Source organism: Drosophila tropicalis, unplaced genomic scaffold, assembly GCF_018151085.1.
Source record: "Drosophila tropicalis isolate 14030-0801.00 unplaced genomic scaffold, ASM1815108v1 contig_747, whole genome shotgun sequence".
In the NCBI taxonomy this organism is placed as follows: Eukaryota; Metazoa; Arthropoda; class Insecta; order Diptera; family Drosophilidae; genus Drosophila; species Drosophila tropicalis.
The window spans coordinates 226,183-250,561 of NW_027173233.1; the positions used below are offsets into that span (position 1 = coordinate 226,183).

The 24,379-nt window shown below is 39.8% G+C and overlaps 2 protein-coding genes across 2 annotated transcripts; both read left to right on the forward strand.

Annotated features, from left to right (window-relative positions):
• Positions 1-5,085: 5,085 nt before the first annotated feature.
• LOC137579638 (uncharacterized) lies at positions 5,086-8,829 on the forward strand. The gene is made up of 2 exons (XM_068293412.1): positions 5,086-6,723; positions 6,877-8,829. Exons 1-2 carry the CDS (start codon positions 5,086-5,088, stop codon positions 8,827-8,829), a joined length of 3,591 nt encoding a protein of 1,196 aa, XP_068149513.1.
• Positions 8,830-8,901: 72 nt separating this feature from the next.
• On the forward strand, positions 8,902-10,281 carry LOC137579639 (uncharacterized). The gene has a single exon (XM_068293413.1). The coding sequence runs from the start codon at positions 8,902-8,904 to the stop codon at positions 10,279-10,281; it is 1,380 nt and encodes a 459-aa protein (XP_068149514.1).
• The last annotated feature ends 14,098 nt before the right edge of the window (positions 10,282-24,379 follow it).

Consider the following 24,379-nt stretch of genomic DNA (forward strand, 5'->3'; position numbering starts at 1 on the left):
GTTTTCTGTTCGCCGATAAATGTATTTGTCTATAACCTTGACATCGGGTAGCTGGGATGGCTTTAATTGAATCTTAGCTTTTAAATCTTTATATTCGTCAGCGTCGAAGGCGTCTGCCGACAGATCGAAACCAGTTGCTAAGGTAATAGCTGATATATCATCAGTATGTACTCGGGAACTATATTTCGTGAGCCTTTCCTATGCATTATTTTAAATGAGAATCCTTGCAGTTTAAGTGCCCATCTCGCCAATCTAGAACTTAAATCAACTTGCGTCATTAACCATTTTAGGGACCCGTGATCTGTAACAATAGAGAATTCTTGACCGTCAATTTAAGCTCGAAATTTTTTTACACATAGGACAGCCGCAAGGCATTCTTTTCCGTTACGGAATAAGCCCTTTGACACTGATTTAGTTTTCGTGACATGAAGGCGATTGGCACTTCATTTTCTTCGTTATCGATTTGCATAAGTACACCTCCCACACCTGTATGACTAGCATCACAGTGTATAGAAAAAGGAGCGTTAAAATTAGGGCTATGTAGTACAGGTGCTGTACACAGAGAATATTTTAACCGATCAAATGCATTTTGTGCTTCTTCAGACCAAATGAATTTTCGTTTGTGCTTTAACGTGTCGGAAATGGGTGCGGAATAGGGCTATGTAGTACAGGGGCGGTACACAGAGAATATTTTAACCGATCAAATGCATTTTGTGCTTCTTCAGACCAAATGAATTTTCGTTTGTGCTTTAACGTGTCGGAAATAGGTGCATAATTTTTTATAAACTTATGATACCATCCCGTGAGACTTAAAAACCAACGTACTTGCTTTACAGACTTGGGCACTGGGAATTCTTGGATCGCTGACATCTTATCAGGGTCCGTTCGAATGGTTCCATTACCAATAACATGGCCAAGATATTTGACTTCTTTGAGATAAAAACTGCTTTTTCTCACATTAATCGTAAGTCCCTTTAGGATTAATCTATTAGCTAACTCGGATAACACTGAAATATGTCTCTCTAAGTATATAAAAATACCATTTCGCAAACTTGGTGGTATCACTCGATCCATAAGTTTGGACATTGTTTGAGGGGCGTTTGACAAACCGAAGGGCATTACAGTAAACTGATAGAGAGGTCTTCCTGGTATGGTAAATGCCGTTTTCTCGCGGTCGCTAGCGGCTAGCGGTATTTGCCAATAAGCATACTTTAGATCAATACTTGAAATAAATTCTGCTTTTGGTAACCGGTAAGAATTGCGTCAATTAAAGGCATAGGATAAGCATTTTTAATCGTGACTTCATTAAGTTTTCGACTATCAATACATAATCGAACTTTTCCTGGATTGCGCACCAGTACAACAGGTGATGACCAGGGGCTATTTGATTCTTCTATTACCCCAAGGGCAAGCATACGATCTATCTCTTGGTATATTAATTTTTATATGGCCGGAGATACAGCATAGTGCCGCTGCTTGATCGCTTTTGCATCACATACATCAATTTCATGTGACAGCCAGATGGTTTTTCCTAATCCTTTTTCCTCGAAGGATGGAAACAATTGAATGGTTTTAAGTAAGTGTTTTTTCTGGGATTCGGATAATGACACATTTAATTCTCTATCGAGATTAATACAAGCTACGGTTGGTTTTTTTTTTCTTTATGCGCCAAAAAGGCCGGTAACAAATCAAAGGCTCTCCAAAAGTCTATGCCTAAATAGAGATTCTGTGCCAGCGAGTGTACAACATAAAGAGTTATTGGTTTTTCGATTCCTCGAAAGCTAACAGAGGTAAGAGTCTTTCCTAGAATTGCTTGTTTTTGTCCATCTGCTGTGTGCACCATGGTTTTTACCGTCTTAAGAGGTAGCAATTCGTTGATCAATTCTGTCGCCAAATTTCCACCTACACAACTAATTGACGCTCCAGTGTCCATGAGCCCCTTTAATTCTCTTCCAAAGAGGTTTACATCTGCGTACGGCCGCTTCTCTAATTTATGTTTTTTTCTATATTGAATTAATCGTTTAATTCCTCGCATCTTTTTAGTATTTGCACATAGTGGAGATATAAACTCCCGTAGGTGCATAGGAATAGTTGGGAGTTGTGACAAAGTTGGTAGTGAGGAATCCATCGAGGATTCCCCTAAAGGGTGTTCACCGGGTTCAATTTGAGTGCACTTTTCGACAGTGCACGGCGAACTCCGTTTTTTGAACTATTACATCGATTACAAGTAGGTTTGTAGGCATCAGGTTGACCGCAACCATAGCAAAATATCTTTCGCTCTGCATCGCAATCCTGATATCTATGTCCATTTTCTTTGCAATTCGAACAAATTAAGTTAATAGCAGCTATTTCCACCTCGGGATCTATATCCGGGTCGGTTTCCAATTTTACATTGGTAGCCGAAAATTCTAATTCATGAACCTGCCGTTTCGGGGTGGATCTAGGTATGGTTGTCGTCACCGACTTATTTACCGATTGCATAAATCGTTCACGTGTGCACACAACGTGGCGCAAATGCGAAGCCGACATTATTGGTACGTACAAAATCTCATGTTGAATTTCTTGTAGTAAATTTGCCTTCAGCACATCTAACAATGCAGACTCTGTCAATGTGACGGCTAATCTATCTCCCAGTGTTACGATAGCGTCGTAAAAACTATCAAAGGCTTCATTTGGACGTTGTTTTCGCTGAAACATGGCCGTACGAATTTCTTCGGTGAAACCTCCAGAACAATTCGCTAGCAGCTCCTTCAAATAAGTTGCTCGCGTAGCGAGATACAAGTTCTGAATCATTATTGAGTGTTTGTTTTGTGAGGGCCTCGACTCTATATATAAAGTCATCTACCGCTATGGACGAATGTCCTGAAAATCGAATTTTCCAATTCGTAATTATTTGACTAACCCGATCAGCACGCAATTCGGAACTTGGATCCACCATTCATCATAGACGTACTTGGATACGTAGTCTGATTGGGTCGTTGACTTTGACTTTCCCGTGGAGGGATTTGAAATAACTCTTCAAATGTCTGTCTTTCACCCGAGGGTTGGATGGATGCTCGAGATGCTACGTTTTCTGAAAATAGTGGGCCGTTAGACGCCGCTCGTTGTAAAGTTATCCCGAAAGACTGGGTCATTTGGGCTACAGCCTGCGACAAGGTTTGGGAGACCTGAGTCATTGATTGAGCTACTACCTGATTCATTTGGGTAAGGCCTTCGGAAAGGGCTCGGGCTATTACTTGATCTATGTTTGCTTGTGATGACGGCAAGTCGAATGCCTCTGGTGTGTTGGCCTGTGGTTCCATTTCTGGGTTAGACTCAGTTGCTCCTGCTACGGTACGTGATGATCTTAAGATCGGCATGTCTCCGCCGCCTGCTAACAGTAACTCGTCCGCCAAATTAGTAACGTTGGATTGAACGGAAGTACGACAAACTGGACACACTGACTTAGCTCCTTCGCGAAGCGAAAAGCAACTAATGTGAAACGAATGATTGCAGGGGGTGGTTATCCACTCTGAGTTGAAGTCCAACTCCCGCACTCAAATGCCACAGCTTCTACTAATTTCTCCAGATCTGTCCAAACTATCGGAACTATCGAATACTGACATATTGAAATATTCTTATTATTATTGTACATCTAAATATATATAACACTTTTCTATATCAAACTGGGTATAATGCAATATTATGGTAAATCAGAAAAATTCATCTAAAACCGGGAAACCATACAACAATGTCTGCAAACGTTAAAGGTCAGCCTAAATGTACACTAGATACTACAAAATAGATAGTTGAAAACATAGACGAAGCACATACGAGGAAACAAATATTTGTCTCGCATTGCGCTGCTTGGCCAGTATTGCGGCTAAGTGGTAGCTTAATGCCACATTACTTGACTCCAGCTGTCCTGGCTTGCAGTCCAATGCTGATGTCACAGGAATTCTAAAATTTATTCCGGGCAGTCGGTAGTATTTATCCAAAGCTGAATCCAGGTAACAAACCTCTCATTCTTTATAAGACCAGACAAACGGGTGCAGTTTGAAGTCCGACGGTAGCACTTGGCCACTAATTCGGCGTCCAGGGACGGCTTTTTTTTTCAAACGGGAATTGCTAAGTCAATGACCAGCGTTTCTTAGTCAGTGCGGGTATTTGAGTGAGGTACTTAACTTAAATATTTCCAATCACTACTAACACTGCTCACTACTATGATTACAAAAAATTCACAGGAGAAATGGGATACTAGTTGTTGCGGTGCAGGCTTAATTGCCGCCCCGCGCCAGTAGAAAGGCTTACCCAACGCGCCCCTGGTTTTTATTCTCTCTCATTCGAAAAAGAACAGTTAGAATTTACTTTGTCTTTGCTTGCACTTATGACAGAGCGGCGGCCCGCTATGACAGCGCGCCAGTCACAGAAAATTAGGCAAGCAGGAAAGACGTGAAAAGGAGAGAAAAACACAAATGTAAGATAAAAATAGAAACATGTGAGAAATTTGAATTAACATTGAAATAAAGATTTCAGCCAACCGATCTAACCGATCGATATGCCCACAAATTGTGCAACTGAATATAGCGCAATACAACACAAAACCGGCGTTTAATTGTTTGGTTAGAGGGCTCGGGGTATATGTTCGACTCGCGAACTTTTTTGGAGCTGTCCCACGTCACGACCTGAACATTTTCTACATCCTGAAATATTAATTTCTTTGGCTCCAGAGATATTAGCAGAGTCTGAATATCTCTGAACCACGTGGATTGGAGTGGAATCTTCCAGAAGCTTCCTTCGTGAGAGCGACCGCGGCAGACGATTACATGCCGGCTCGCTGAGAGAGGAAGAGAGAGGGAGATAGTGAACGTGGAATCTTCCAGAAGCTTCCTTCGTGAGAGCGACCGCGGCAGACGATTACATGCCGGCTCGCTGAGAGAGGAAGAGAGAGGGAGATAGTGAACGTGGAATCTTCCAGAAGATTCCTTCGTGAGAGCGACCGCGGCAGACGATTACATGCCGGCTCTCTGAGAGAGGAAAAGAGACGGAGATAGTGAACCACGTGCAAACAGGCAAACATAACCTCATTGTTACGCAACATATGCAATGAGCAACAGTGATAGAGTACCAGTTCAACTTAGCGCTGAGAGTCAGGAAGACGGCGCTGAGGCGACTGAGAATGGAGCGGTCTCAAGCGACAGAGAAACTGATACACCAACGATGTCAACGCCATCCAGAGGCGACGGTTTGTCAGTGCAACAAACGATTCTTAATGGAATGTTCGAGAGTCACGCAGGAAACGGTACGGCAATTAAACGGCCCAGTAAAATTGATCTAGCTCCGTGGTCCGTACCTGCGTTGGCGCAATCGACTATTCAAGGAGTGAGTCTACCTTTTCTGGCCAATACAGCTAATCTTCATAACGAATTGTGGACCCAAGGACAAATGAGTAACGCGGGTGGAATGCAGCATGGACCTGGATGCCAACTGCCGGCTACCGGACACTTGGCGTTAAGCCCTGGAGTGCACTCTACGGATTTAGGACACAAGAAAACTCTATTGTCATCGGAACAGATAGCGGCCCGCCAAGTACTGAACAAAGACTTACCCGTGTTTTCCGGTAAGCCAGAAGAGTTGTTGTTGTTTATAAGCCATTACGAACAATCTACTGAAAGATGTGGAATTAGTAATGAAGAGAATCTTATTCGGCTCCAAAAGTGCTTAAAAGGAGCGGCTTGGGATGCTGTTCGAGGAAAGCTAATGTGTCCAGAGACGGTGCCGTATGCAATCGGTACGTTACGGATGCTTTATGGAAGACCGGAGATTATTCACTCGAGCCTTCAAAGGAAACTAAGAGAAGAACCAGCGGCACGCTCATATAATTTGGATTCGGTTATTCAGCTAGCCTTGGCAGTGCAGAACTATTGCGCGACACTGGTCGCAATTGGGCTTAAAGAGTATCTGCACGATCCAGCTTTACTAGGCGAGCTCGTCGAGAAGTTGCCGGGAGACTTGAAACTCGATTGGGGAAGACACCAAATGTGTGCCTCAATGGTTACGCCGTATACAGTTCCAGCTAAGGATGGAGCAAAGAGAACCAAAGAGCGAATTTTTCTGCACAACGAATTGCAAAGTGGATCTAGTCAGGAATCGAAAACACAAGAAGTACGCATCCGGTTGTGCCCCAAATGTGCAGGGAGTCATAACGTAGCAGACTGTCGCCTCTTTCGAGAAATGAGCATAAAGCAGAGAAAGGAGTTCGTGCAGCAAAAGAGGCTCTGCTATTGTTGTTTTGATCAGCACGTGATACGGAATTGCAAAAGTAAAAGAAGTTGTGGTGTCGATGGGTGCAGGCAGATACACCACTCGTTGATCCACGAGACAGCGGACTACAAGGAAAGCAAATCGCAGTGGCAGACGAATGAGGATGATAAACCAGTTCATCCACCAATCTTATTCCATGGAGATATAACAAGCAAGGCTTTATTCAGATATATGCCAATCATGTTATACGGAAGGAAGCGAAATTTAGCGACATATGCCTTACTGGACGAGGGAGCCGCTTGCTCTTTGATTGAAGAAACTCTGGGAGACGAGTTAGGACTAGATGGCCCGGCCGAAGAACTGTGCTTAAAGTGGACCAGTCAAGTCACTCAAACGGAAAGCGCGTCTAAGTATGTGAGTGTCGGAGTGTCGTCGATGTGTCAAGGTGCGACGCAATTTGAACTCAAGAGTTTGCGCACGGTACGTAAGCTAGACTTGCCTACGCAAACAGTTACCGACGAACTGGTAACATCGAGAAAGCATCTATAGTATTTACCAAATTTAAGTTACTGTAACGTAAAAGCAAGCTTAATTATTGGTCTGGATAATTTGAAAGTTTGTGTGCCTTTGGAGATACGGGAGTCCGAAGGAGACGACGTGGTCGCGGCGCGCTGTAGATTGGGCTGGTCTGTGTATGGCCGGCATAGCGACGCCGCTCCAGCGTTTTCACACATATTGCACATATGTGAGTGCAATGAAGCGAGCAGCATGCGCGCTTTGGATGCGTCAATGAAAGAATACTTTGCTATGGAGTCCTCGGGAACACGTGTGCCAAGCAAGCAATTAAGATCGAAAGACGACGAGCGCGCGTTGCAGATTATGGAGGCGACCACAAGTTATTGCCCGATTGACAAACGTTGGCAAACTGGACTGTTGTGGAGGTTCGACAAAGTAGATCTACCGGATTCATACTCGATGGCCATGGGGCGTCTTCAGTGTTTAGAAGCGAAAATGGCAAAGGACATCGATCTTAGAAGCATTCTGTTGGATATTATGCAAAGCTATGAAGAAAAGGGATACATCCGGAGATTAACAGAAAGTGAGCTAAATAAGGGTAAAAGTTCATGGTTTCTTCGTATATTTACAGTCACTAAACCAAACAAGAACAAGACGAGGCTGGTCTGGGATGCAGCTGCGAAAGTCAACGGCACGTCATTGAACGACGTCTTGCTAAAGGGTCCGGATATACTGGCATCTCTAGTTGGCGTGTTAATACGTTTTCGGGAGCGACCAGTAGCAGTGGCTGGTGACATAAGTGAGATGTTTCACCAAGTAAGAGTGCGCCCAGAGGACCAGACGGCTCAGAAGTTTCTATGGCGCAATGGAAATTCGGCTAAGGCGGCAGAAACGTACGTGATGCAGGTTATGACATTCGGGGCTTCCTGCTCGCCGGCCTTAGCTAATTACATAAAGAATCGCAACGCAGAGCGGTTCAGAAAAGAATCTCCAAGAGCTGTTGCGGCCATTTGTAGAAACACGTTTGTCGACGACTGGCTCGAGTCGACAAACACCGAAGACGAGATGACGGAGTTGGCCATGGAGGTGCAGAGAATTCACTTGGAGGGTGGATTTAACATGAGGCGCTGGACCTCGAATTCTGCGAGCGTAGTGAGAGCGCTCAAGAACCAAGAAGGAGACGTGCCTAGGGAGATGGGATTCCTTGAAAAAACGCAAGATAAGGTTTTAGGCATGTGGTGGCTGCCCGTGACAGATCAACTTACGTATGTAGTCAAGCCGGATTTGCTTGAAAGAGCATCGAAAGACTATCCGACCAAAAGAACTAATATCTGGCGAGCAGGAACGGATTGGGATGAGTCTCTACAAGAAGAGGACCAAGCAGACTGGAAAATTTGGGTGAAGCTGTTACCCAAAATCAACGAAGTGAGGATTTCAAGGTGCATGCCGAAGGTTTGTTGTGCAAGACGAGTACAACTTCACACATTTGTGGACGCCAGCATCAACGCTTATGCAGCGCTTGTGTACCTGCGAGCAGAAGTGGATGGAATAGTCCACTGTTCCCTGGTAGCGTCTAAGACACGAGTGGCCCCCTTGAAGCCAGTCTCAATACCACGGATAGAACTGATGGCTGCTGTTTTAGGTTTACGGCTGACGAAATTCATCGAACCTGAACTCTCAGTAACAGTATGTCAGCGTATTTTCTGGACGGATTCTAAGGACGTTTTATGCTGGATTAGATCAGATGCCCGCAAATACAATCAATTTGTGGCATTGCGAGTTGGAGAAATTCTGGAAGACTCTGACGTGCTATCTTGGCGATGGGTGCCCACCCAGCATAACGTTGCAGACGATGGCACGAAATGGACAAAGATGCCAGACATGACCGGGAATTCAAGTTGGTTTGTTGGCCCGAGATTCTTGTATGAACAAGAGACACAATGGCCTAGCATGGAGCAGAGCCCGAGCAAGACGAGTGAAAGTATCTTGCACCACGAGGAGAAAGTCAAAGGGAACTCTAGTTTGGCTTGCATCACACCTGATCCGGAACGATTCGGAACGTTGGAATAGCTACGGGCGGTACAAAAGCGAGTTCTAAACTTTTTGCAAGGCATATGTAAGAGGCCTTGCGGAGAACAACTGATGAACATTTTGGCTATAAACCGCGATGTGAAAACCGATGCAGTTTTTATTCGTGCATGCCAAGAAGAGGAGTTTCCAGAAGAGATCAGATGCCTAAACCAAGGACATGGCATAACAAATAGGAAAAGTAAGCTATTTAAGTGCACTCCTTACCTGGACGAGTTAGGAGTGCTACGAATCAAAGGACGAATCGACAGAATTGAAGGCGTAGATATGGACACTAAACGACCCATTATACTACCGCAAAAGCATAGAGTAACGTTTCTGATTGTGGAGTACTATCACAGGAAGAATTACCATTTGCACAATGAAATTGTCGTTAACGAGGTACGACAGCGGTACTGGATAACCGGCTTACGCGCCTTAGTGAGAAAAGTCGCGAACGCCTGTATAGCGTGCCGTATACGAGTGGCCCGACCAGTGCCACCAAAGATGGGCGATTTACCAAAGGAGAGGTTATCGCCGCACACACAACCATTCACTTTTACTGGAGTGGACTGCTTCGGCCCATTTGAAGTCGCAGTGGGCCGCAGGCACGAGAAGAGATGGGGCGTGTTATTCACATGCCTTACGACCCGAGCGGTACACCTAGAAATTGCTACATCACTGTCAACCGACTCATTTCTTTGCGTATTGAAGGCGTTTGTAGCCAGAAGAGGGGTGCCGCGTACCATACTATCGGACAATGGTACAAATTTTAGAGGAGCCAGCCGCGTATTGAAGGAGCACATAGAACGGATATCAACTTCAGCTGTGGAACAGCAGTATCCAACGTTGGAGTTCAAGTATAACCCTCCCAGTTCACGGCACATGGGCGGCGTTTGGGAGCGACTGGTACGTTCTACTAAATCTATACTTTCAGAAATACTGCCAAGGGCCGGCCTGAAGGAAGAGGTGTTAAGAGGAGCCTTTGCTGACGTGGAGCAAATTTTGAATTCAAGGCCTCTGACGTATGTGCCTTTAGAAAGCGCCGAATCGGAAGCATTAACGCCGAACCATTTTCTAAAAGGCAGTTCTAGTGGCCTACGTGAGAGCGGTTCACTGCAACAGTCTGGGCCGCAACTCGCAAAAGGGTATCGTGTTGCCAGCCAAATTGCCGACCGTTTCTGGAAGAGGTGGCTAAGAGAATATCTACCTACAATCACAAGGCGCACGAAATGGTTCCAACCACAGCTCAAGCCGGTAGCAGTAGGTGACGTGGTGATAATTGTAGACGATGCCGCTAAACGTAATACGTGGCCAAAGGGAAGAGTGATCGACGTTCATCGTGGGAAAGACGGACAGGTGCGAAGCGCAGTTGTTCGCACAGTAGATGGACTTGTGACGCGACCAACAGTGAAGCTGGCCATACTGAATGGGAATGTTGCGGTGCAGGCTTAATTGCCGCCCCGCGCCAGTAGAAAGGCTTACCCAACGCGCCCCTGGTTTTTATTCTCTCTCATTCGAAGAAGAACAGTTAGAATTTACTTTGTCTTTGCTTGCACTTATGACAGAGCGGCGGCCCGCTATGACAGCGCGCCAGTCACAGAAAATTAGGCAAGCAGGAAAGACGTGAAAAGGAGAGAAAAACACAAATGTAAGATAAAATAGAAACATGTGAGAAATTTGAATTAACATTGAAATAAAGATTTCAGCCAACCGATCTAACCGATCGATATGCCCACAAATTGTGCAACTGAATATAGCGCAATACAACACAAAACCGGCGTTTAATTGATTGGTTAGAGGGCTCGGGGTATATGTCCGACTCGCGAACTTTTTGGAGCTGTCCCACGTCACGACCTGAACACTTTCTACACTAGTCGATAGCATAAATCCAGCGGTTCTGTTAACACGACTAGTGCAAGAAAATTACTATCTGGTTGGGGCAGCCGAATCGGGCCCCACGTTGAGCGCAAAAAATTTTATCTTATCTGTAGCATGTAACGTTGAATCTCACAAGGAGTGTTGAGCAGATGTTCGTGCATAGTGCTGGCCGAGTACGCAATAGGTTCGGCTAGGGTTAGGTCAGCTGGGAGTGGGTTATACGATAGAGATTAGCCAGAACTATAGTTACTCACATTCGATACAGACGTAAAATTTTAAATTCGCGTACTTAAGGACACCAAGGGATAATGGTACAGGTTTAGATGCGAAAGAAAGAAGGCCTGAGGAGACCAGAAAGAAGAACACGTTAAACTATGTAGTATCAGGAGGCCCACATGCTGGTTTATGTCATGATATCCTATAGGACTACCATGATCCTCGGGCCACTTCTGAATTGAGGATCCCTCCAACATGTCTTACGGCCTCTTTTTATCTCTCAGTCGTTTGCATGGTTCCCCAAAATTTAACGATTATAGGGAGTTCATTTCAAAGAACAATAGTTTTATTAATTTCTAAACTTATGAACAAGGCAGGATTCATTTCCTAATTTAATTCATTCTTAATATCTCTTTTCGGAAACAAACGAACTTAATATTATTCAGAATTAATGAAGTTAATATGTAGAGGTCCCTAAATTAGGATTAGTACAACATTACCGGTTACTGATTACCGAATTTGTTCTTTTGGGCTATTCAAGCTTATCTTCATAGTTTGAAATCTTAAACTAAATACTGGTCGAAAAATAAGTTTGGATCTTATCCTCAATTTCATACTGTATACGATGCAGCAATGCGGTTTTCAAACATAATTATCTTACTCGTTATCTTGAGATTAGGTTACAAAAACCAAATTTAATTAAATTTACAAAAAATCGAATCATATCAAACTGATGCCGGGAGAGAAAAGGAAAAAAATAACAACTAGACGGTTAAATTTCCTAATAAATTCAAGTATTGGCAATGGCACCAACGTCCAACATATTCAAAGGCTCCAAAAACGATAAACCCGAATCAATTAATAATTTTTTTTTTTTTTTTTTTATGGTTTGACTTACAGTGTTGTAATATTTGTTTAGTTGGCTTAGTATTAGCTTAATTTTTAATAAAAGCACAATAATTTTTTAATTGTTTTATGATTGATTTTATTTTACTAGATTTTTATTATCTCGATTTTCACACGACCAGCCACTTACACGTTTCGAATAGGAAAAAGGAAGTAAGGAAGACAGTGTGCCCGTACATTATTTTTTAGGCCTTTTATAGTGTTATTTTTGCAGGTCTACATAACGTCGCAACTTTAGCTATGTTATGTTATTCAACACGCCCCCTCAAAAATTACATTATATTAATTTTCAAAAAAACAAATTCAAATAATAATTCAATTACTGTGACTGGTGCGTGTACTCTGGGAGGTATTACAATATGATCTGGCATTCAACATTAAGATTGGAAAAACCCAGAAAAACCAATCAGATCATTTATATCATTTAAGAAAAACAAACATTATTTTCAGTTCAAAAAGTTACGTTAAACATTACTTAAAAATTAACTTCAGTTTAGTTTATGAGAATTTGTTGAATTGTATATTTTGTTTCTTTTGACTTCTCAAAGTAGTCCCATCTTGCCTCTCAGCTCCATGAACCTTCCAGTAGATAACGGTTTTGTAAAAATATCAGCCAGTTGATTTTCTGTGGGAATATACTCAATAGAAATAAGATTATTTTCTACTTGCTATATGGCAAAATGTTATTTAATATCTATGTGGTTTGACCGCTTATGACATGATGAACTACTGGCTATGCTTATACAACCCTGGTTATCTTCAAACATTTTTATAGGTTTGTCTAATTTAATATAAATACTTTTTGAAAGAGACTTCAGCCATAAGGCTTCTCTCACAGCTTCAAACAAGGCCATATACTCTGCTTCAGTAGATGATGCAGCTACTGAATTCTGCCTTTTTGTGTTCCAACAAATAAGATTTGAATTAAACATTTGAAAAAGATAACCTGTTGTGCTTTTTCTATCAGTTTCATTCCCACCCCAATCGGAGTCAACATAGCCAACGAACACATCTTCAAAATCAATATTTTTTTTTAAAATTAGTTTCATGTCAATGTTTCCTTTAAGGTATCTCAGAACCTTTTTTAAACCTTTCCAAAGTTCTATATTATTTTTATTAGTATATCTACTTAGAATATTGACGGCTGTTGCAATATCCGGACGAGTACAAAGCATAATGTACATTAAACTTCCAATCAAATTTTGACAAGGAGCATCGTATGTGTCGTCTGAGTTTAACATTTCATAATTTAGTTTCCTTGGAAGTGGATCATTTACAGATTTACATTCCTCCATATTAAATTTAGTTCAAACCCTTTTTATATATGCAGATTGGCTTAACAATATCTGATCTTGGCATATTTCAATTTTCATTCCAATAAAGTGTCGTATTTCCCAAGATCTGTCATTCTAAACTTTGTCATAAGATATTGTTTGAAACTGCTCATTATTTTTAAGTCTGATGTCGCTATTACTAAATCATCCACATATAATAACACATAAATATTTTTATTTATATTTCCTTGATCTTGAACATATATACACGGATCAACAGGAGAATTCTTAAATTTACACTCCTTTAGCGCTTGCTCAATCACTTCAAACCAGCACCTTGCTGCTTGTTTGAGCCCATAAATTGCTTTATTTAATTTACATACACTTCCATCATTGCAAATAATTCCCTCAGGGACTTTCATATATATTTCTTCTTTTAGCATACCATTTAGAAATGCCGTTTTAACATCCATATGATGTACTTTAAAATTATATTGGACAGCAATAGACAACACAAGTCGAAGACTAGGAGTTCTAGCAACAGGAGCGAATGTTTCATCGTAATCTATTTGATATTTTTGTGTAAAACCGCGTGCAACTAATCTTGCCTTACATCTAGCTGGATTTCCCATTTCACCATGTTTTAAAGTAAACACCCACTTACTATCTACAATATTCTTATTTTCAGGTCTTTTAACAATAGTCCAAGTATTGTTTAATTCATGAGCGGAGAATTCTACTTTAACAGCTTCTTCCCATAAATCCTTATCACTTCGACTTTTTATTTCTTCGAATAAATGAGGGGCTTCATCAAAAATTGTGTGAGCATTGAAAAGATAGTTATTAGAACTTAATTCATCTTCGTCATAGGAAATATGTGGTTTATTTTTCAATCTTTCGCTTTTTCTAGTTGCATCATTGATAACTCTATTTGAGACTTCACAAGGCTGTTTGTCATCCTTACTCTCATTCGGGAAACTGTCTTTATTATTGTCCTTACTCTCATTCAGGATCTCTGGTACGCAACATTCCATACTCTCAATCTGGAAATTCACTTTTTCATTATCCTTACTCTCGTTCAGGATATTCGGCGCACAACATTCCATACTCTCATTCTGGAAATTCACTTTTTCATTATCCTTACTCTCGTTCAGGATATTCGGTACACAACATTCCATACTCTCATTCTGGAAATTATCTTCTATATTTTCCTTACTCTCTTTCGGGAATTCAATGTTTACTTCATCCTTACTATCATTCAGAATGTCACTTTCAACAGCTCTTGAGTTTACCATATTTGTCTCATCAACTACCACATCTCTAGCAACAATGAATTTCTTATTATCAATATCCCATAACTTATAGCCGTTAGGTTCATATCCCACAAAGATACTTTTAAACGATTTATTGTCGAATTTCCGTTTTCTAATTTTATTGTGTACGTATACAGTTGAACCAAATACTTTTAAATACTTTAAAACTGGCTTTCTATTATGCCACATCTCGTATGGTGTTGCTGCACGATCTCCAAGTGCCCTACTTGGAATTCTATTTATTATATATGTTGCTGTCAGAACAGCTTCACCCCAAAAATATTTTTCCAACTTTGCACCATTGACCATGGCACGAGCCTTTTCAGTAATTGTTTTAATCATTCTTTCTGATACTCCATTTAACTGTGGAGTATATGGTACAGTTAAATGGTAACTGATTCCTTTCTGAGGACAAAAGTCTCGCATATCGCTAGACAAATATTCCCTACCATTATCGATGTATAGGTTCACAACTTTCAGGTTGAAGTGCGCTTCACTTTTTGCCACAAAGTCCTTAAACATTATAAATACATCCGATTTATGTTTTATTAGGTAAGTAACACAATAATGTGTAAACTGATCTACATGGTACAGTTAAATGGTAACTGATTCCTTTCTGAGTACAAAAGTCTCGCATATTGCTAGACAAATATTCCCTACCTTTATCGATGTATAGGTTCACAACTTTCAGGTTGAAGTGCGCTTCACTTTTTGCCACAAAGTCCTTAAACATTATAAATACATCCGATTTATGTTTTATTAGGTAAGTAACACAATGATGTGTAAACTGATCTACAAAAATTACATAGTAATTTTTATCATCAATAGTTGTGGGTGTAATCGGACCGCAGACATCAGAATGTATAACAAAAAGTGCTCTACTTATATGTTCTTTATTTTTATATTTGTCAAAACGTAATCTGGCTTGCTTTCCATTTAAACAAGCTTCACATATATCGTCTGTAGGATTAACTTCATCAAGTAGTTTATTATCTTGAAACAAATTCCTTTTTTTTATTTCTAACATTTTCCCTATACTTATATGACCCAATCTTTCATGCCATAATTTATATAAATTTTCAGTTTTTATATCAATTTTATATGCTTTGAATTCAAAAATTGGCATTTTGTACTCACCTGAGTTTTCGGCAATAATAATACCACCTTTTGTCAATTTAACTCCAGACTCGTCAAACACTACTGTGACTCCAGCCTCTTGTAGTCTTTTACAGAGATTAGATTTTCTGTAACTTCTTTGCAGTATAATGCATCTTCTAGTGTTATCTGGTACCCATTCTCAAGACGAACGATTCCACGTTTTGTTGCAAAGATGTATTGCCCTTCCTTAGCGATAGCAATCTTCACTGGAGTTTGAAGTTCAGCAGAATCCATAAAAAGTGTCTCATCATTGATTATGTGGTCGGATGCACCCGAGTCAAGGATGAAATTCACATTTGTTTTCAACTTATTATTATTTGAATTCAAAATTTTAATCATGAACGCGAAACCTGGCGTGGCGTGTTATTTTCTTTATTATTGTCATTTATTAGTTTTTTATATGCATAACAATTTTTTTTTATGTGCCCTGGCTTGCCACAGTGGTGACATTTTATATAATTTTGTTTGTATTTGTCATTATATGGCTTGCGAGTATTATTATTGCAGTAAGTGCGAAACCTTGTCCATTTCGTCTATATTGGCGCCTGATGCTAACAATTCATTAACCATTTCGTCAAAAATAATAAAGTGGTGTACAAGAGCCATCTCGTTTTTTAGTTTAAGCGACAACAACCGTTTTCGCGCAGACAACTGAGATGCCACACTTTTTCGTTCATACACAGAATCCAGATTCCTAAGAATATCACGTGCTGTGTTGTTGTCTGTTGCGAAATCCAAAAATTAATCGCTCAAGTGCCCTACCACTATACTTTTTGCATAGCGTTCGGCCTTAACCCAACTTTCATCTGTTTCTTTATGAGCCTCGCTATCAATAACTTTTAATGCATCTTGTTCAGCAAGAAGTGCTTTTATTCTTTTTTTCCACACAGAATATTTCTCACCGTTAAACTGATTTATAGTAAGCTTTATCTTTTCCATAATTGTATATTTTTATTTTTTATTTGAATTTATATGTATGTATGTGTAATACAAACGACTATTGTGAAAAAAAACTTAATGTGCACATTTTTTTGTTGTTTTTTTTTTTTTAAATTGTTTTATATAACGTACTCTGGGCCCATAACCTGTTGAAATATTTGTTTAGTTGGGTTAGTATTAGTTTAATTTTCAATAAAAGCACAATAATCTTTTTAATTGTTTTATGATTGATTTTATTTTATTAGATTTTTATTATCTCGATTTTCACACGACCAGCCACTTACACGTTTCGAATAGGAAAAAGGAAGTAAGGAAGACAGTGTGCCCGTACATTATTTTTTTAGGCCTTTTATAATGTTATTTTTGCAGGTCTACATAACGTCGCAACTTTAGCTATGTTTTAGTCCAGCGGCGAAAGATCTTTCGAAGCGGAGGCTGTTCAAAAATAGATAAGATGATTTAAGGTAGTCAGAAGCCTCTGATTTGGTTTGGGAGTGCCCGTTTTCGATTAAGCACATTAACATTAACATTATTCGTATCTCTCTCTCTCTCTCTCTGTGAACAAATATTATTACAAGAACATTGTCTTCGAACGTACCCAGGTCATGCCAACGTGTTGCAACTGCAACTACTACCCGTGTAGTAAGACCTGAATTCCACGGATTCAAGTTTTTTCAATTTTTTTTTTGTTTCTTTTGGTTAAGTACTCGCGATAATCATTGGCAGGACCGACAGGCTCGAATGTATAGACACCATTAAATTTGAAGGGGCTTTTAAACGCTTGCACCCATCCTGATTATTTTACGGCTGCACTGCACAAAACCACGTGTTCTTTTTCGGAATGAGTCCGGTCAAAAATGGACAGAAAAGCGCAGGTAAAAACTTCCTTCGCTCAACGTTTCTTTAATTCATTGAGACTGAGTCCTCTTTCCTCAGTTGAAAAATCGGACTTGGCAGTCTACCACTCAGGGGTAATCTGCTACGTACTTGCGGTGCCAGTCCCTAGTAGGAACAGGTTAATAAGCTACACGTCAAACAATTATATATATATTTACACTATAGAGAGCGACACCACAGCCACAAAAATTTTGGAATAAATTTATTCCGATTGGAGCGGCGATAGCCAAAACGCCACAAACAAACGATGTTATTGGACGCGGAATTAATTTCTGCGACAAATCACAGGCGCTCCGCGGATATTCTCTCCAATGCACTACCAGAAACTATACCAGAACCAAGTTGGGTGTTTTGTTGGGCAATCCTATGAAGGATGCAATTGAAAGGGTTATATTTTTTTTCTTGCACGATACACGCGGTGGGTGCAGCAAAGATCGCCGTGACGTTGGCAGCGAGGAGTGTAGCACCTCCGTCTCCTTTGGGAGTTTAGTTAAGAAAGAACGAGGCCACGCGTATTTTTACTCTTTTAATTTTCCTTTCGCCAATATTCTTTAATCTAGGGCTGAGCTTTAAGCCGATATCTCACCGATCGATACGTGACGACTTACGTAAGGTCATAAATTATCGATAACACTATATACTGATTCGGGTACTAAAAACAAGCTAAATGGGCTGTTTCCACGATTAACCATTTTCGGTTGAGTTATCAAATTTTTAACGACAAGTGTATGTTACATCCTTTCAAATCCGATTGTCGCATTAACCAAAGTAAACTGGCGTGATCGGTTATAACTTCGAAGCCTTGTAGTTCAAGAGAGCAGCGCAATTTTTCTGTAGCCTCCAAAGCAGCCAAGCACTCGCGTTCTGTCACGCTATAATTTCGTTGAGCTGTCGTTAACTTCTTTGACATAAACGCTATACGTTTCTCAGCTCCTTCTTCGTCCAATTGTACCAACATTGCGACAATGCCTTAGTTGCTTGCATCACAATGCACGTAGAATTTCTTGTTGAAGTCTGGATTGATCAAGATCGGGGCCGAGGTTAACTTTTCCTTAAGTTCTTCGAAAGCAACTTCAGCTTCCTGTGTCCATAAATTTCTTTTCTATATTTCTTTTTCTTAGTTAGCAATTGAGTAATCGGAAATGTAATGTCATGTACGATACCAACCAACAACACCCAAAAAACCTCTGGTCTGTTTTATAGTTTTCGGAACCGGCCAATTTTCCTTCTCTTCCTATAATATAGCCCAGATATGGCACTTCTGTAACACAAAACTTGGTCTTTTCTTTATTTAACGTTAGATTTGCCTTTCTAAATTGCTGAGACATACGAATCAGAATCTCCAAGTGAGTATCAAAATCTTCTGAAACAACGCATAGATCGTCTAGGTATCCGAACACACAATATTTCAGATCTGCTGGGATTAGATCGTCTATCAAACGCGCCATGGTTTGCGAAGCGTTGCATAATCCGAACGGCATTACGGTGAATTGGTAAAGGGGGCGGTTTGGATTTTTCTGAAAGAGCAATTTGCCAGTAGGCGTCTTTAAAAGTAAATCAATTTATGTTATAAAATTGGCCTTTGGCAGTCGCGCGGTTATTCCATCTATGCTTTGCAGAGGGTATGCATCCTTTTTTGTGACTTCATTTATTTTTCTTGCATCCAAACATAATCGTACTTTTCCGGGTTCTACCACCATACGCATATGAGAACTCCAAGGACTATTGGCTCTCTCGATCACTCCCATTTCTAACATTCGGTCGATTTCTTTATACATCAACTTTTCAACCGCTGGCGACACAGGATAGAAGCTTTGCTTGATTGGAGTTGCTTCTTTGATCTCTATGTCATGAACAATAAGTGCAGGTCGACCTAATCCTTGTTGTTTAAAATCCGGAAACAATTATATAACATCACTAAATCTTTTCTCCTGCTCTGGTGTTAATACACATTTCTTTTCGTCATCAACCGAGTGAATTTTTTTGTCTAATATGGGAGTCTTACAAGGAAATGAAAATTCTGGACATATCTCAAATAATTTTCAGAAATCGATTCCCAAAATAAGTCGTTTTGCTAATGACGGGATAATAAAAAGAGAAAAAGGTTTTCGGTTGCTTTCATATTGCACCTCTGTTCTTACTATTCCGGTAACTGGATGTCTTTTCCCATCAACTGTGGCCACACTTGATATAATAGTTGAAAATCCGGGGTATTTCTTCCAGTTTTTTGCTGCTAAATCTGATCCGATACAAATGATATTGGCTCCAGTATCCAATAGACCAAGCTCAGAAAATTCAAGAATTTAACTGGAGCGAGAAACGGCCATCTGCGGCTTCCTTAATCATAGACGCTATTATTAGTTTTTGGGCATCTTTTACTTTCTTCCAAAAGCGACGCAGACGTTCGCTCGAGCGACTACTAATGAACTGGGAAGTTGCAACTTCCTGTGCAAAAATTTTGTCTCGAATCGCTAAATAGTTTTGCAGCCGTTGATGGTATAGTAGTCTGGGATATGGCTGAATTTTATTTTCTCGCCGTTTCGTTTCGTTATTATCTGTCAAATCTGGTGTTTTGTTGTTCGTCGCTGTATTATTGCTAACATCTACTGAGGGTCCACTCGATTGCGACGGAATGATGGGCCCTGATTGGAGTTTTTCGAACGAGCTAGACATACATCGCATTGTGGTTTGTAAACATTTTTCTTTCCACATCCATAGCAGAAAATGCGGCGCTCTTCTAAGCACATGTCCCATCTGTGTCCTTCGATGTCACAATTCCAACAAATGTATTTCTTTTCCTTGACGTGAATTGCATTTAGCTCAGGTTGAATATCTTCCTCCTCGGGCTCTACATCCGTCTCTTCAAGTAAAGCGATATTCTTTCTAACATTTGTATATTTTGTATTTCCTGATTCTTCACGGAGAAATTGCTCTCGGAGGTGCACCAATTGGCGAAGTTTAGATACCGATTCTATGGGAACGTATAATAACGCTTCTCGTACTTCAGAAATAAGGTTTCTTTTTAGCTGATGAATGAGTCGTTTTTCCTCCATTGGTATTGTCAATCTCGATACCAAAATCATTACGTCTTCGTAGTAAACATCAAATGCTTCACCAATCCTCTGTTTTCGGTTGCGGATTTCTTCAAGAATCAAATCATCATTCTTAAAACAGGAGTTTCAAATCCAGACAGAATTCTTCACAAATAACTTCGTCATGGTCTTTTCTATAGCGCCAATACCATTCCTTGGTTCTTCCGGTTAATAGTAGGTGCAAATTTCTGCACACCGGTGTAAAATCACTCTGAAAGTTATCTACAGTTAACGCTTTTATTCTGTAAAGAAATTCTGAAACTGTAGGACCTTTCCTAGTCTCTGATCAATTAAATATTCCATTCTCTCGGTACTAATATCGAGGGAGAAATGAACTAATCGATAGTTCAATCTCAAGAAATTTTTGTGAAGGGATAGAAAAATCTTGTCGTTCTAGACCTAATCATCTATATCAAATCCAAAACGAAAAGACTGATCTCAAGAAACTCCTAAACTGAACTAGCTTTGTTTCATCGGTCAGAATTCGGACCTCGCCAAATATCTGCAGTTCCAGACGATTAAGCAGTCAATTCAATGGTATATGCTGAAATATTTGTTCTATTGTTATTAAAAGAAATGGACAAAATCAATAAACTACAATGCCGACGCCGACGTCACAAGCTTAATATGCCTTACTGTTCGTAAAATCGAAACAATCAAATTGACGAATTCCAATAAAAAACACCGCCTATACGTCTGTCATTATATTGTAGAGTTTGTATATGTTTCTAAATATATTCACTAATTTATGTTAAAGCTCCTCATCACTGGTCAGAACTCGGATACTCCAAATATCTGCATTCCTAATAAATGAGTTACTCAAACAACCATCCATGAATACAAAAAGAAAGCGAAATGAAAAGAAAATAAAAATTTGATAGCAAAGGAGTAGATAAAAAGACTAGGGATTTCATTAAGAGATAGAATAAGAAGAAGGAGAAGGAAAAAAGGAACCTGAAATTCTTGAACAACTCAGCTCAGCCTGAATCCTATAGAGAAACATGGTTGAACCGAAATACTGTAACAAGTCTAACAAGGCCTCTACGTTGGGCGCCAAAATTATGTAATGTACACAACCGGAAATAATTCCAGATCATGTACATCCCCTCTTAGTCAAAATCTTTCTTGATCAAAGAGGAGGTCGGGTTCGGCCTAAATAGGTGGCCACTCTCTTGCATGATGGGCAAGAGCACCACAAATCAGGCCGAAGCCAACATATACGGGCTTAATGTATTGAGAAGTTTGGATCCGGTTGGGACTTCTGGCTGTCGTCTAGGAAACAGTCTTTGGGGGGGGTTCTTTGGACCAACATGTTCTCAACACACCCGTATTACATAAAATAAAACAAAGTCCCTGTTGCACTAATATTACACAATTACTTAATTGAAAGAAATGAACTAAAAAGATAGAGAAAAAGGGATATTAGTGTCGCACGAATAGGGAAGCTACTAAGATGTTATTGTAGCTTCGCGTCTTAACCCACCCAACCAATGATTCTCCCATCGCAAGATTTGGGAACCGCTCACATTTCGCAACAAGGAAGATTACACACTCTTTACTCAAACATTATAAACGATATTTATTCACGAGGGTTACGGAATACTAAAATACTTCAATAAGTCGGAAACATAATCCGATTGAACTAAACTAAAATGATGATTATTCTAACAAACGATACTCAAATTAAATAATTGGATTTGGATAATTGGATAATTCAGGCATCCAAAAGCCAAATTAGGAATAATATGTTTTGTTTTGTTGAATCTTAATTGTAAGGTGGATATATATAAAATTATAGATATACAAAAATAAAAATGTCAATTGAAATTTGTAAATCTTCAATTTAAATTATGATTTCAAATATAAATGGCGACTCTGCTCACACAGATAATCGAATCGATGGCGTTTTAAGTTTAACACAATGATTGATAATTTCCTTTTCTTTTCAATACTTCCAATGCTTTTTTAGCTTTACTGTACTCGAGATGCTTTTTCTTATTTGCAGATTAATTGACACTGAACTCTCTTTCTTTTTGCATAAAAAAAAAACAGGGAAGTACCAGATTGTTCATGATTTATGGTTTAGAACTTAGGACTTACCCATCCGTCCGGTCCGTCGAAGGCCTTCGTCGTCCGCTGGATGATGCTTAGGAATAAAATATTAGGTTAAATCAAGCGACTGGCATTCCTATGCAACAAATTCGGTCCACGGGACTCTCAATCCGCAACGAAAAACTTTCTCTGGCCGTTTCCGATTCGGGCGGCTATTCCAAGCTAGTTAACTTCCTCGAAAAGTCTCTGTGCCCTTCACGGAGTGCAGCTTTTGAGCGGTGTCTAAACAGAAAAATATCTTTTGCAAATTTACAGAGTTCCAATTGTGATTCCTTTTTCCAGGTTTCCAAAATACAAATTAATTATGGCTAAGTTTTCAAACGAACTTGTTAGAAATTTACAATGATTCAAGTATCCACAAAAAAATATAACTTACGATAATAAGATTCACAAAACTCTATAATAATAGTTGTCCTTGGTGCTCCAAATGAGTATAAAGTTAATCATTAGGCTTGATGGCCGAGAAAATTTCAGATTTAAATTTATATATTTTTTCTTGAGGAGCGGCGTGGTTAAGTCGTCTAGCCAGGGCGGAAGTTTGTCAGAAAAGAGTGTGACCAATGCATGCGATCGCGCATGATACCACTTCGCTAGGGTTGCACTAATAGAACTATCGAACTTCTAAGCTCAGCTGATAATTTTTTATCGACGCCCTTACTCACCACCAATAACTGAAATTCAAATTAACGCCTTAATTTTCAAAAATAAAACTAAGGGCAGAAACTGGGCACTACAGGTTGGCCCGTGATCAAAACTTTTTGTGCTAAAAACAAGTAATGGAACTGTAAGCAACTAAAGCCCAAAGCCCTCGAATAATTTTTTTTTCGTTTTATCCGCAAAAGAACCTTTTGTGCAGTCAAAAGCGCGACATCGAATCTTGAAGTTCTAAATATATTCTAATCCAAGATGACACTGGAACTATCAGAAACACATCTGAACCAGGCACTTACCATGCTTACGCAGTTGCCCAATTTTGATGGTAACGCTTTGACCCTGAGCACGTTCATACAAAGAGTTGACTACATTCTACAACTCTACCCGACGAGGGACATCCGTCAACATAGCTTAATGTACGGCACTATAGAGATGCAGCTCAGCGAGAAGCACAGCGGACATCACAACTAGCGCACGCCAACAATTGGAGCGAGTTGCGGGCCGCCCTCATCAGCGAATATAAGGTGCAAACGCCTTATGAAGAGCTACTACGACGGCTATACCATATTTCCTTTGGAGGAAACCTTCGTAAGTTTATTGAAGATTTAGAACATAAGTCTTTTATTATAATTAATAAGTTTGAGTTAGAAGGCGATGCTGCCAATACCATTTTATACACAAATGCCATGAATAACACAGTCAATAAAGTCATTATTAAAAGATTACCAGACCAGCTTTATATAACATTAGCGAAGTTTGATATTTCAACAGTGTCTAATAAATTATATTTCAAATACACCAATAAAGAAGAAAAAGAAGAATCAATACCTTATCCTCCCCCAAAGTTCGAATATGAAGCATTCGCACATGAAATAAATAACGGTATCGAGGAAAGAAACGAATTTAGACTTGATCATTTAAATTCAGAAGAAATAGAAATGTTAAAGAAAATATTGCATGAATTTAGCGATATCCAGTATAGGAAAGGTGAAAATTTGACCTTTACCAGTACAATAAAACACAAGATCAGAACTAAACACGAAGACCCAATTTACAAACACCCATACAAATACCCACAAATCTTTGACGAAGAAGTCAATAAACAAATTAA

Bases quoted from the DNA above. Each gene is read 5' to 3' on its own strand.
- LOC137579638 (XM_068293412.1), top strand. From the start codon at position 5,086: ATGAGCAACAGTGATAGAGTACCAGTTCAACTTAGCGCTGAGAGTCAG. The intron at 6,724-6,876 runs GTACGTAAGCTA...GTGCCTTTGGAG, and splicing joins AACTCAAGAGTTTGCGCACG to ATACGGGAGTCCGAAGGAGA.
- LOC137579639 (XM_068293413.1), top strand. From the start codon at position 8,902: ATGAACATTTTGGCTATAAACCGCGATGTGAAAACCGATGCAGTTTTT.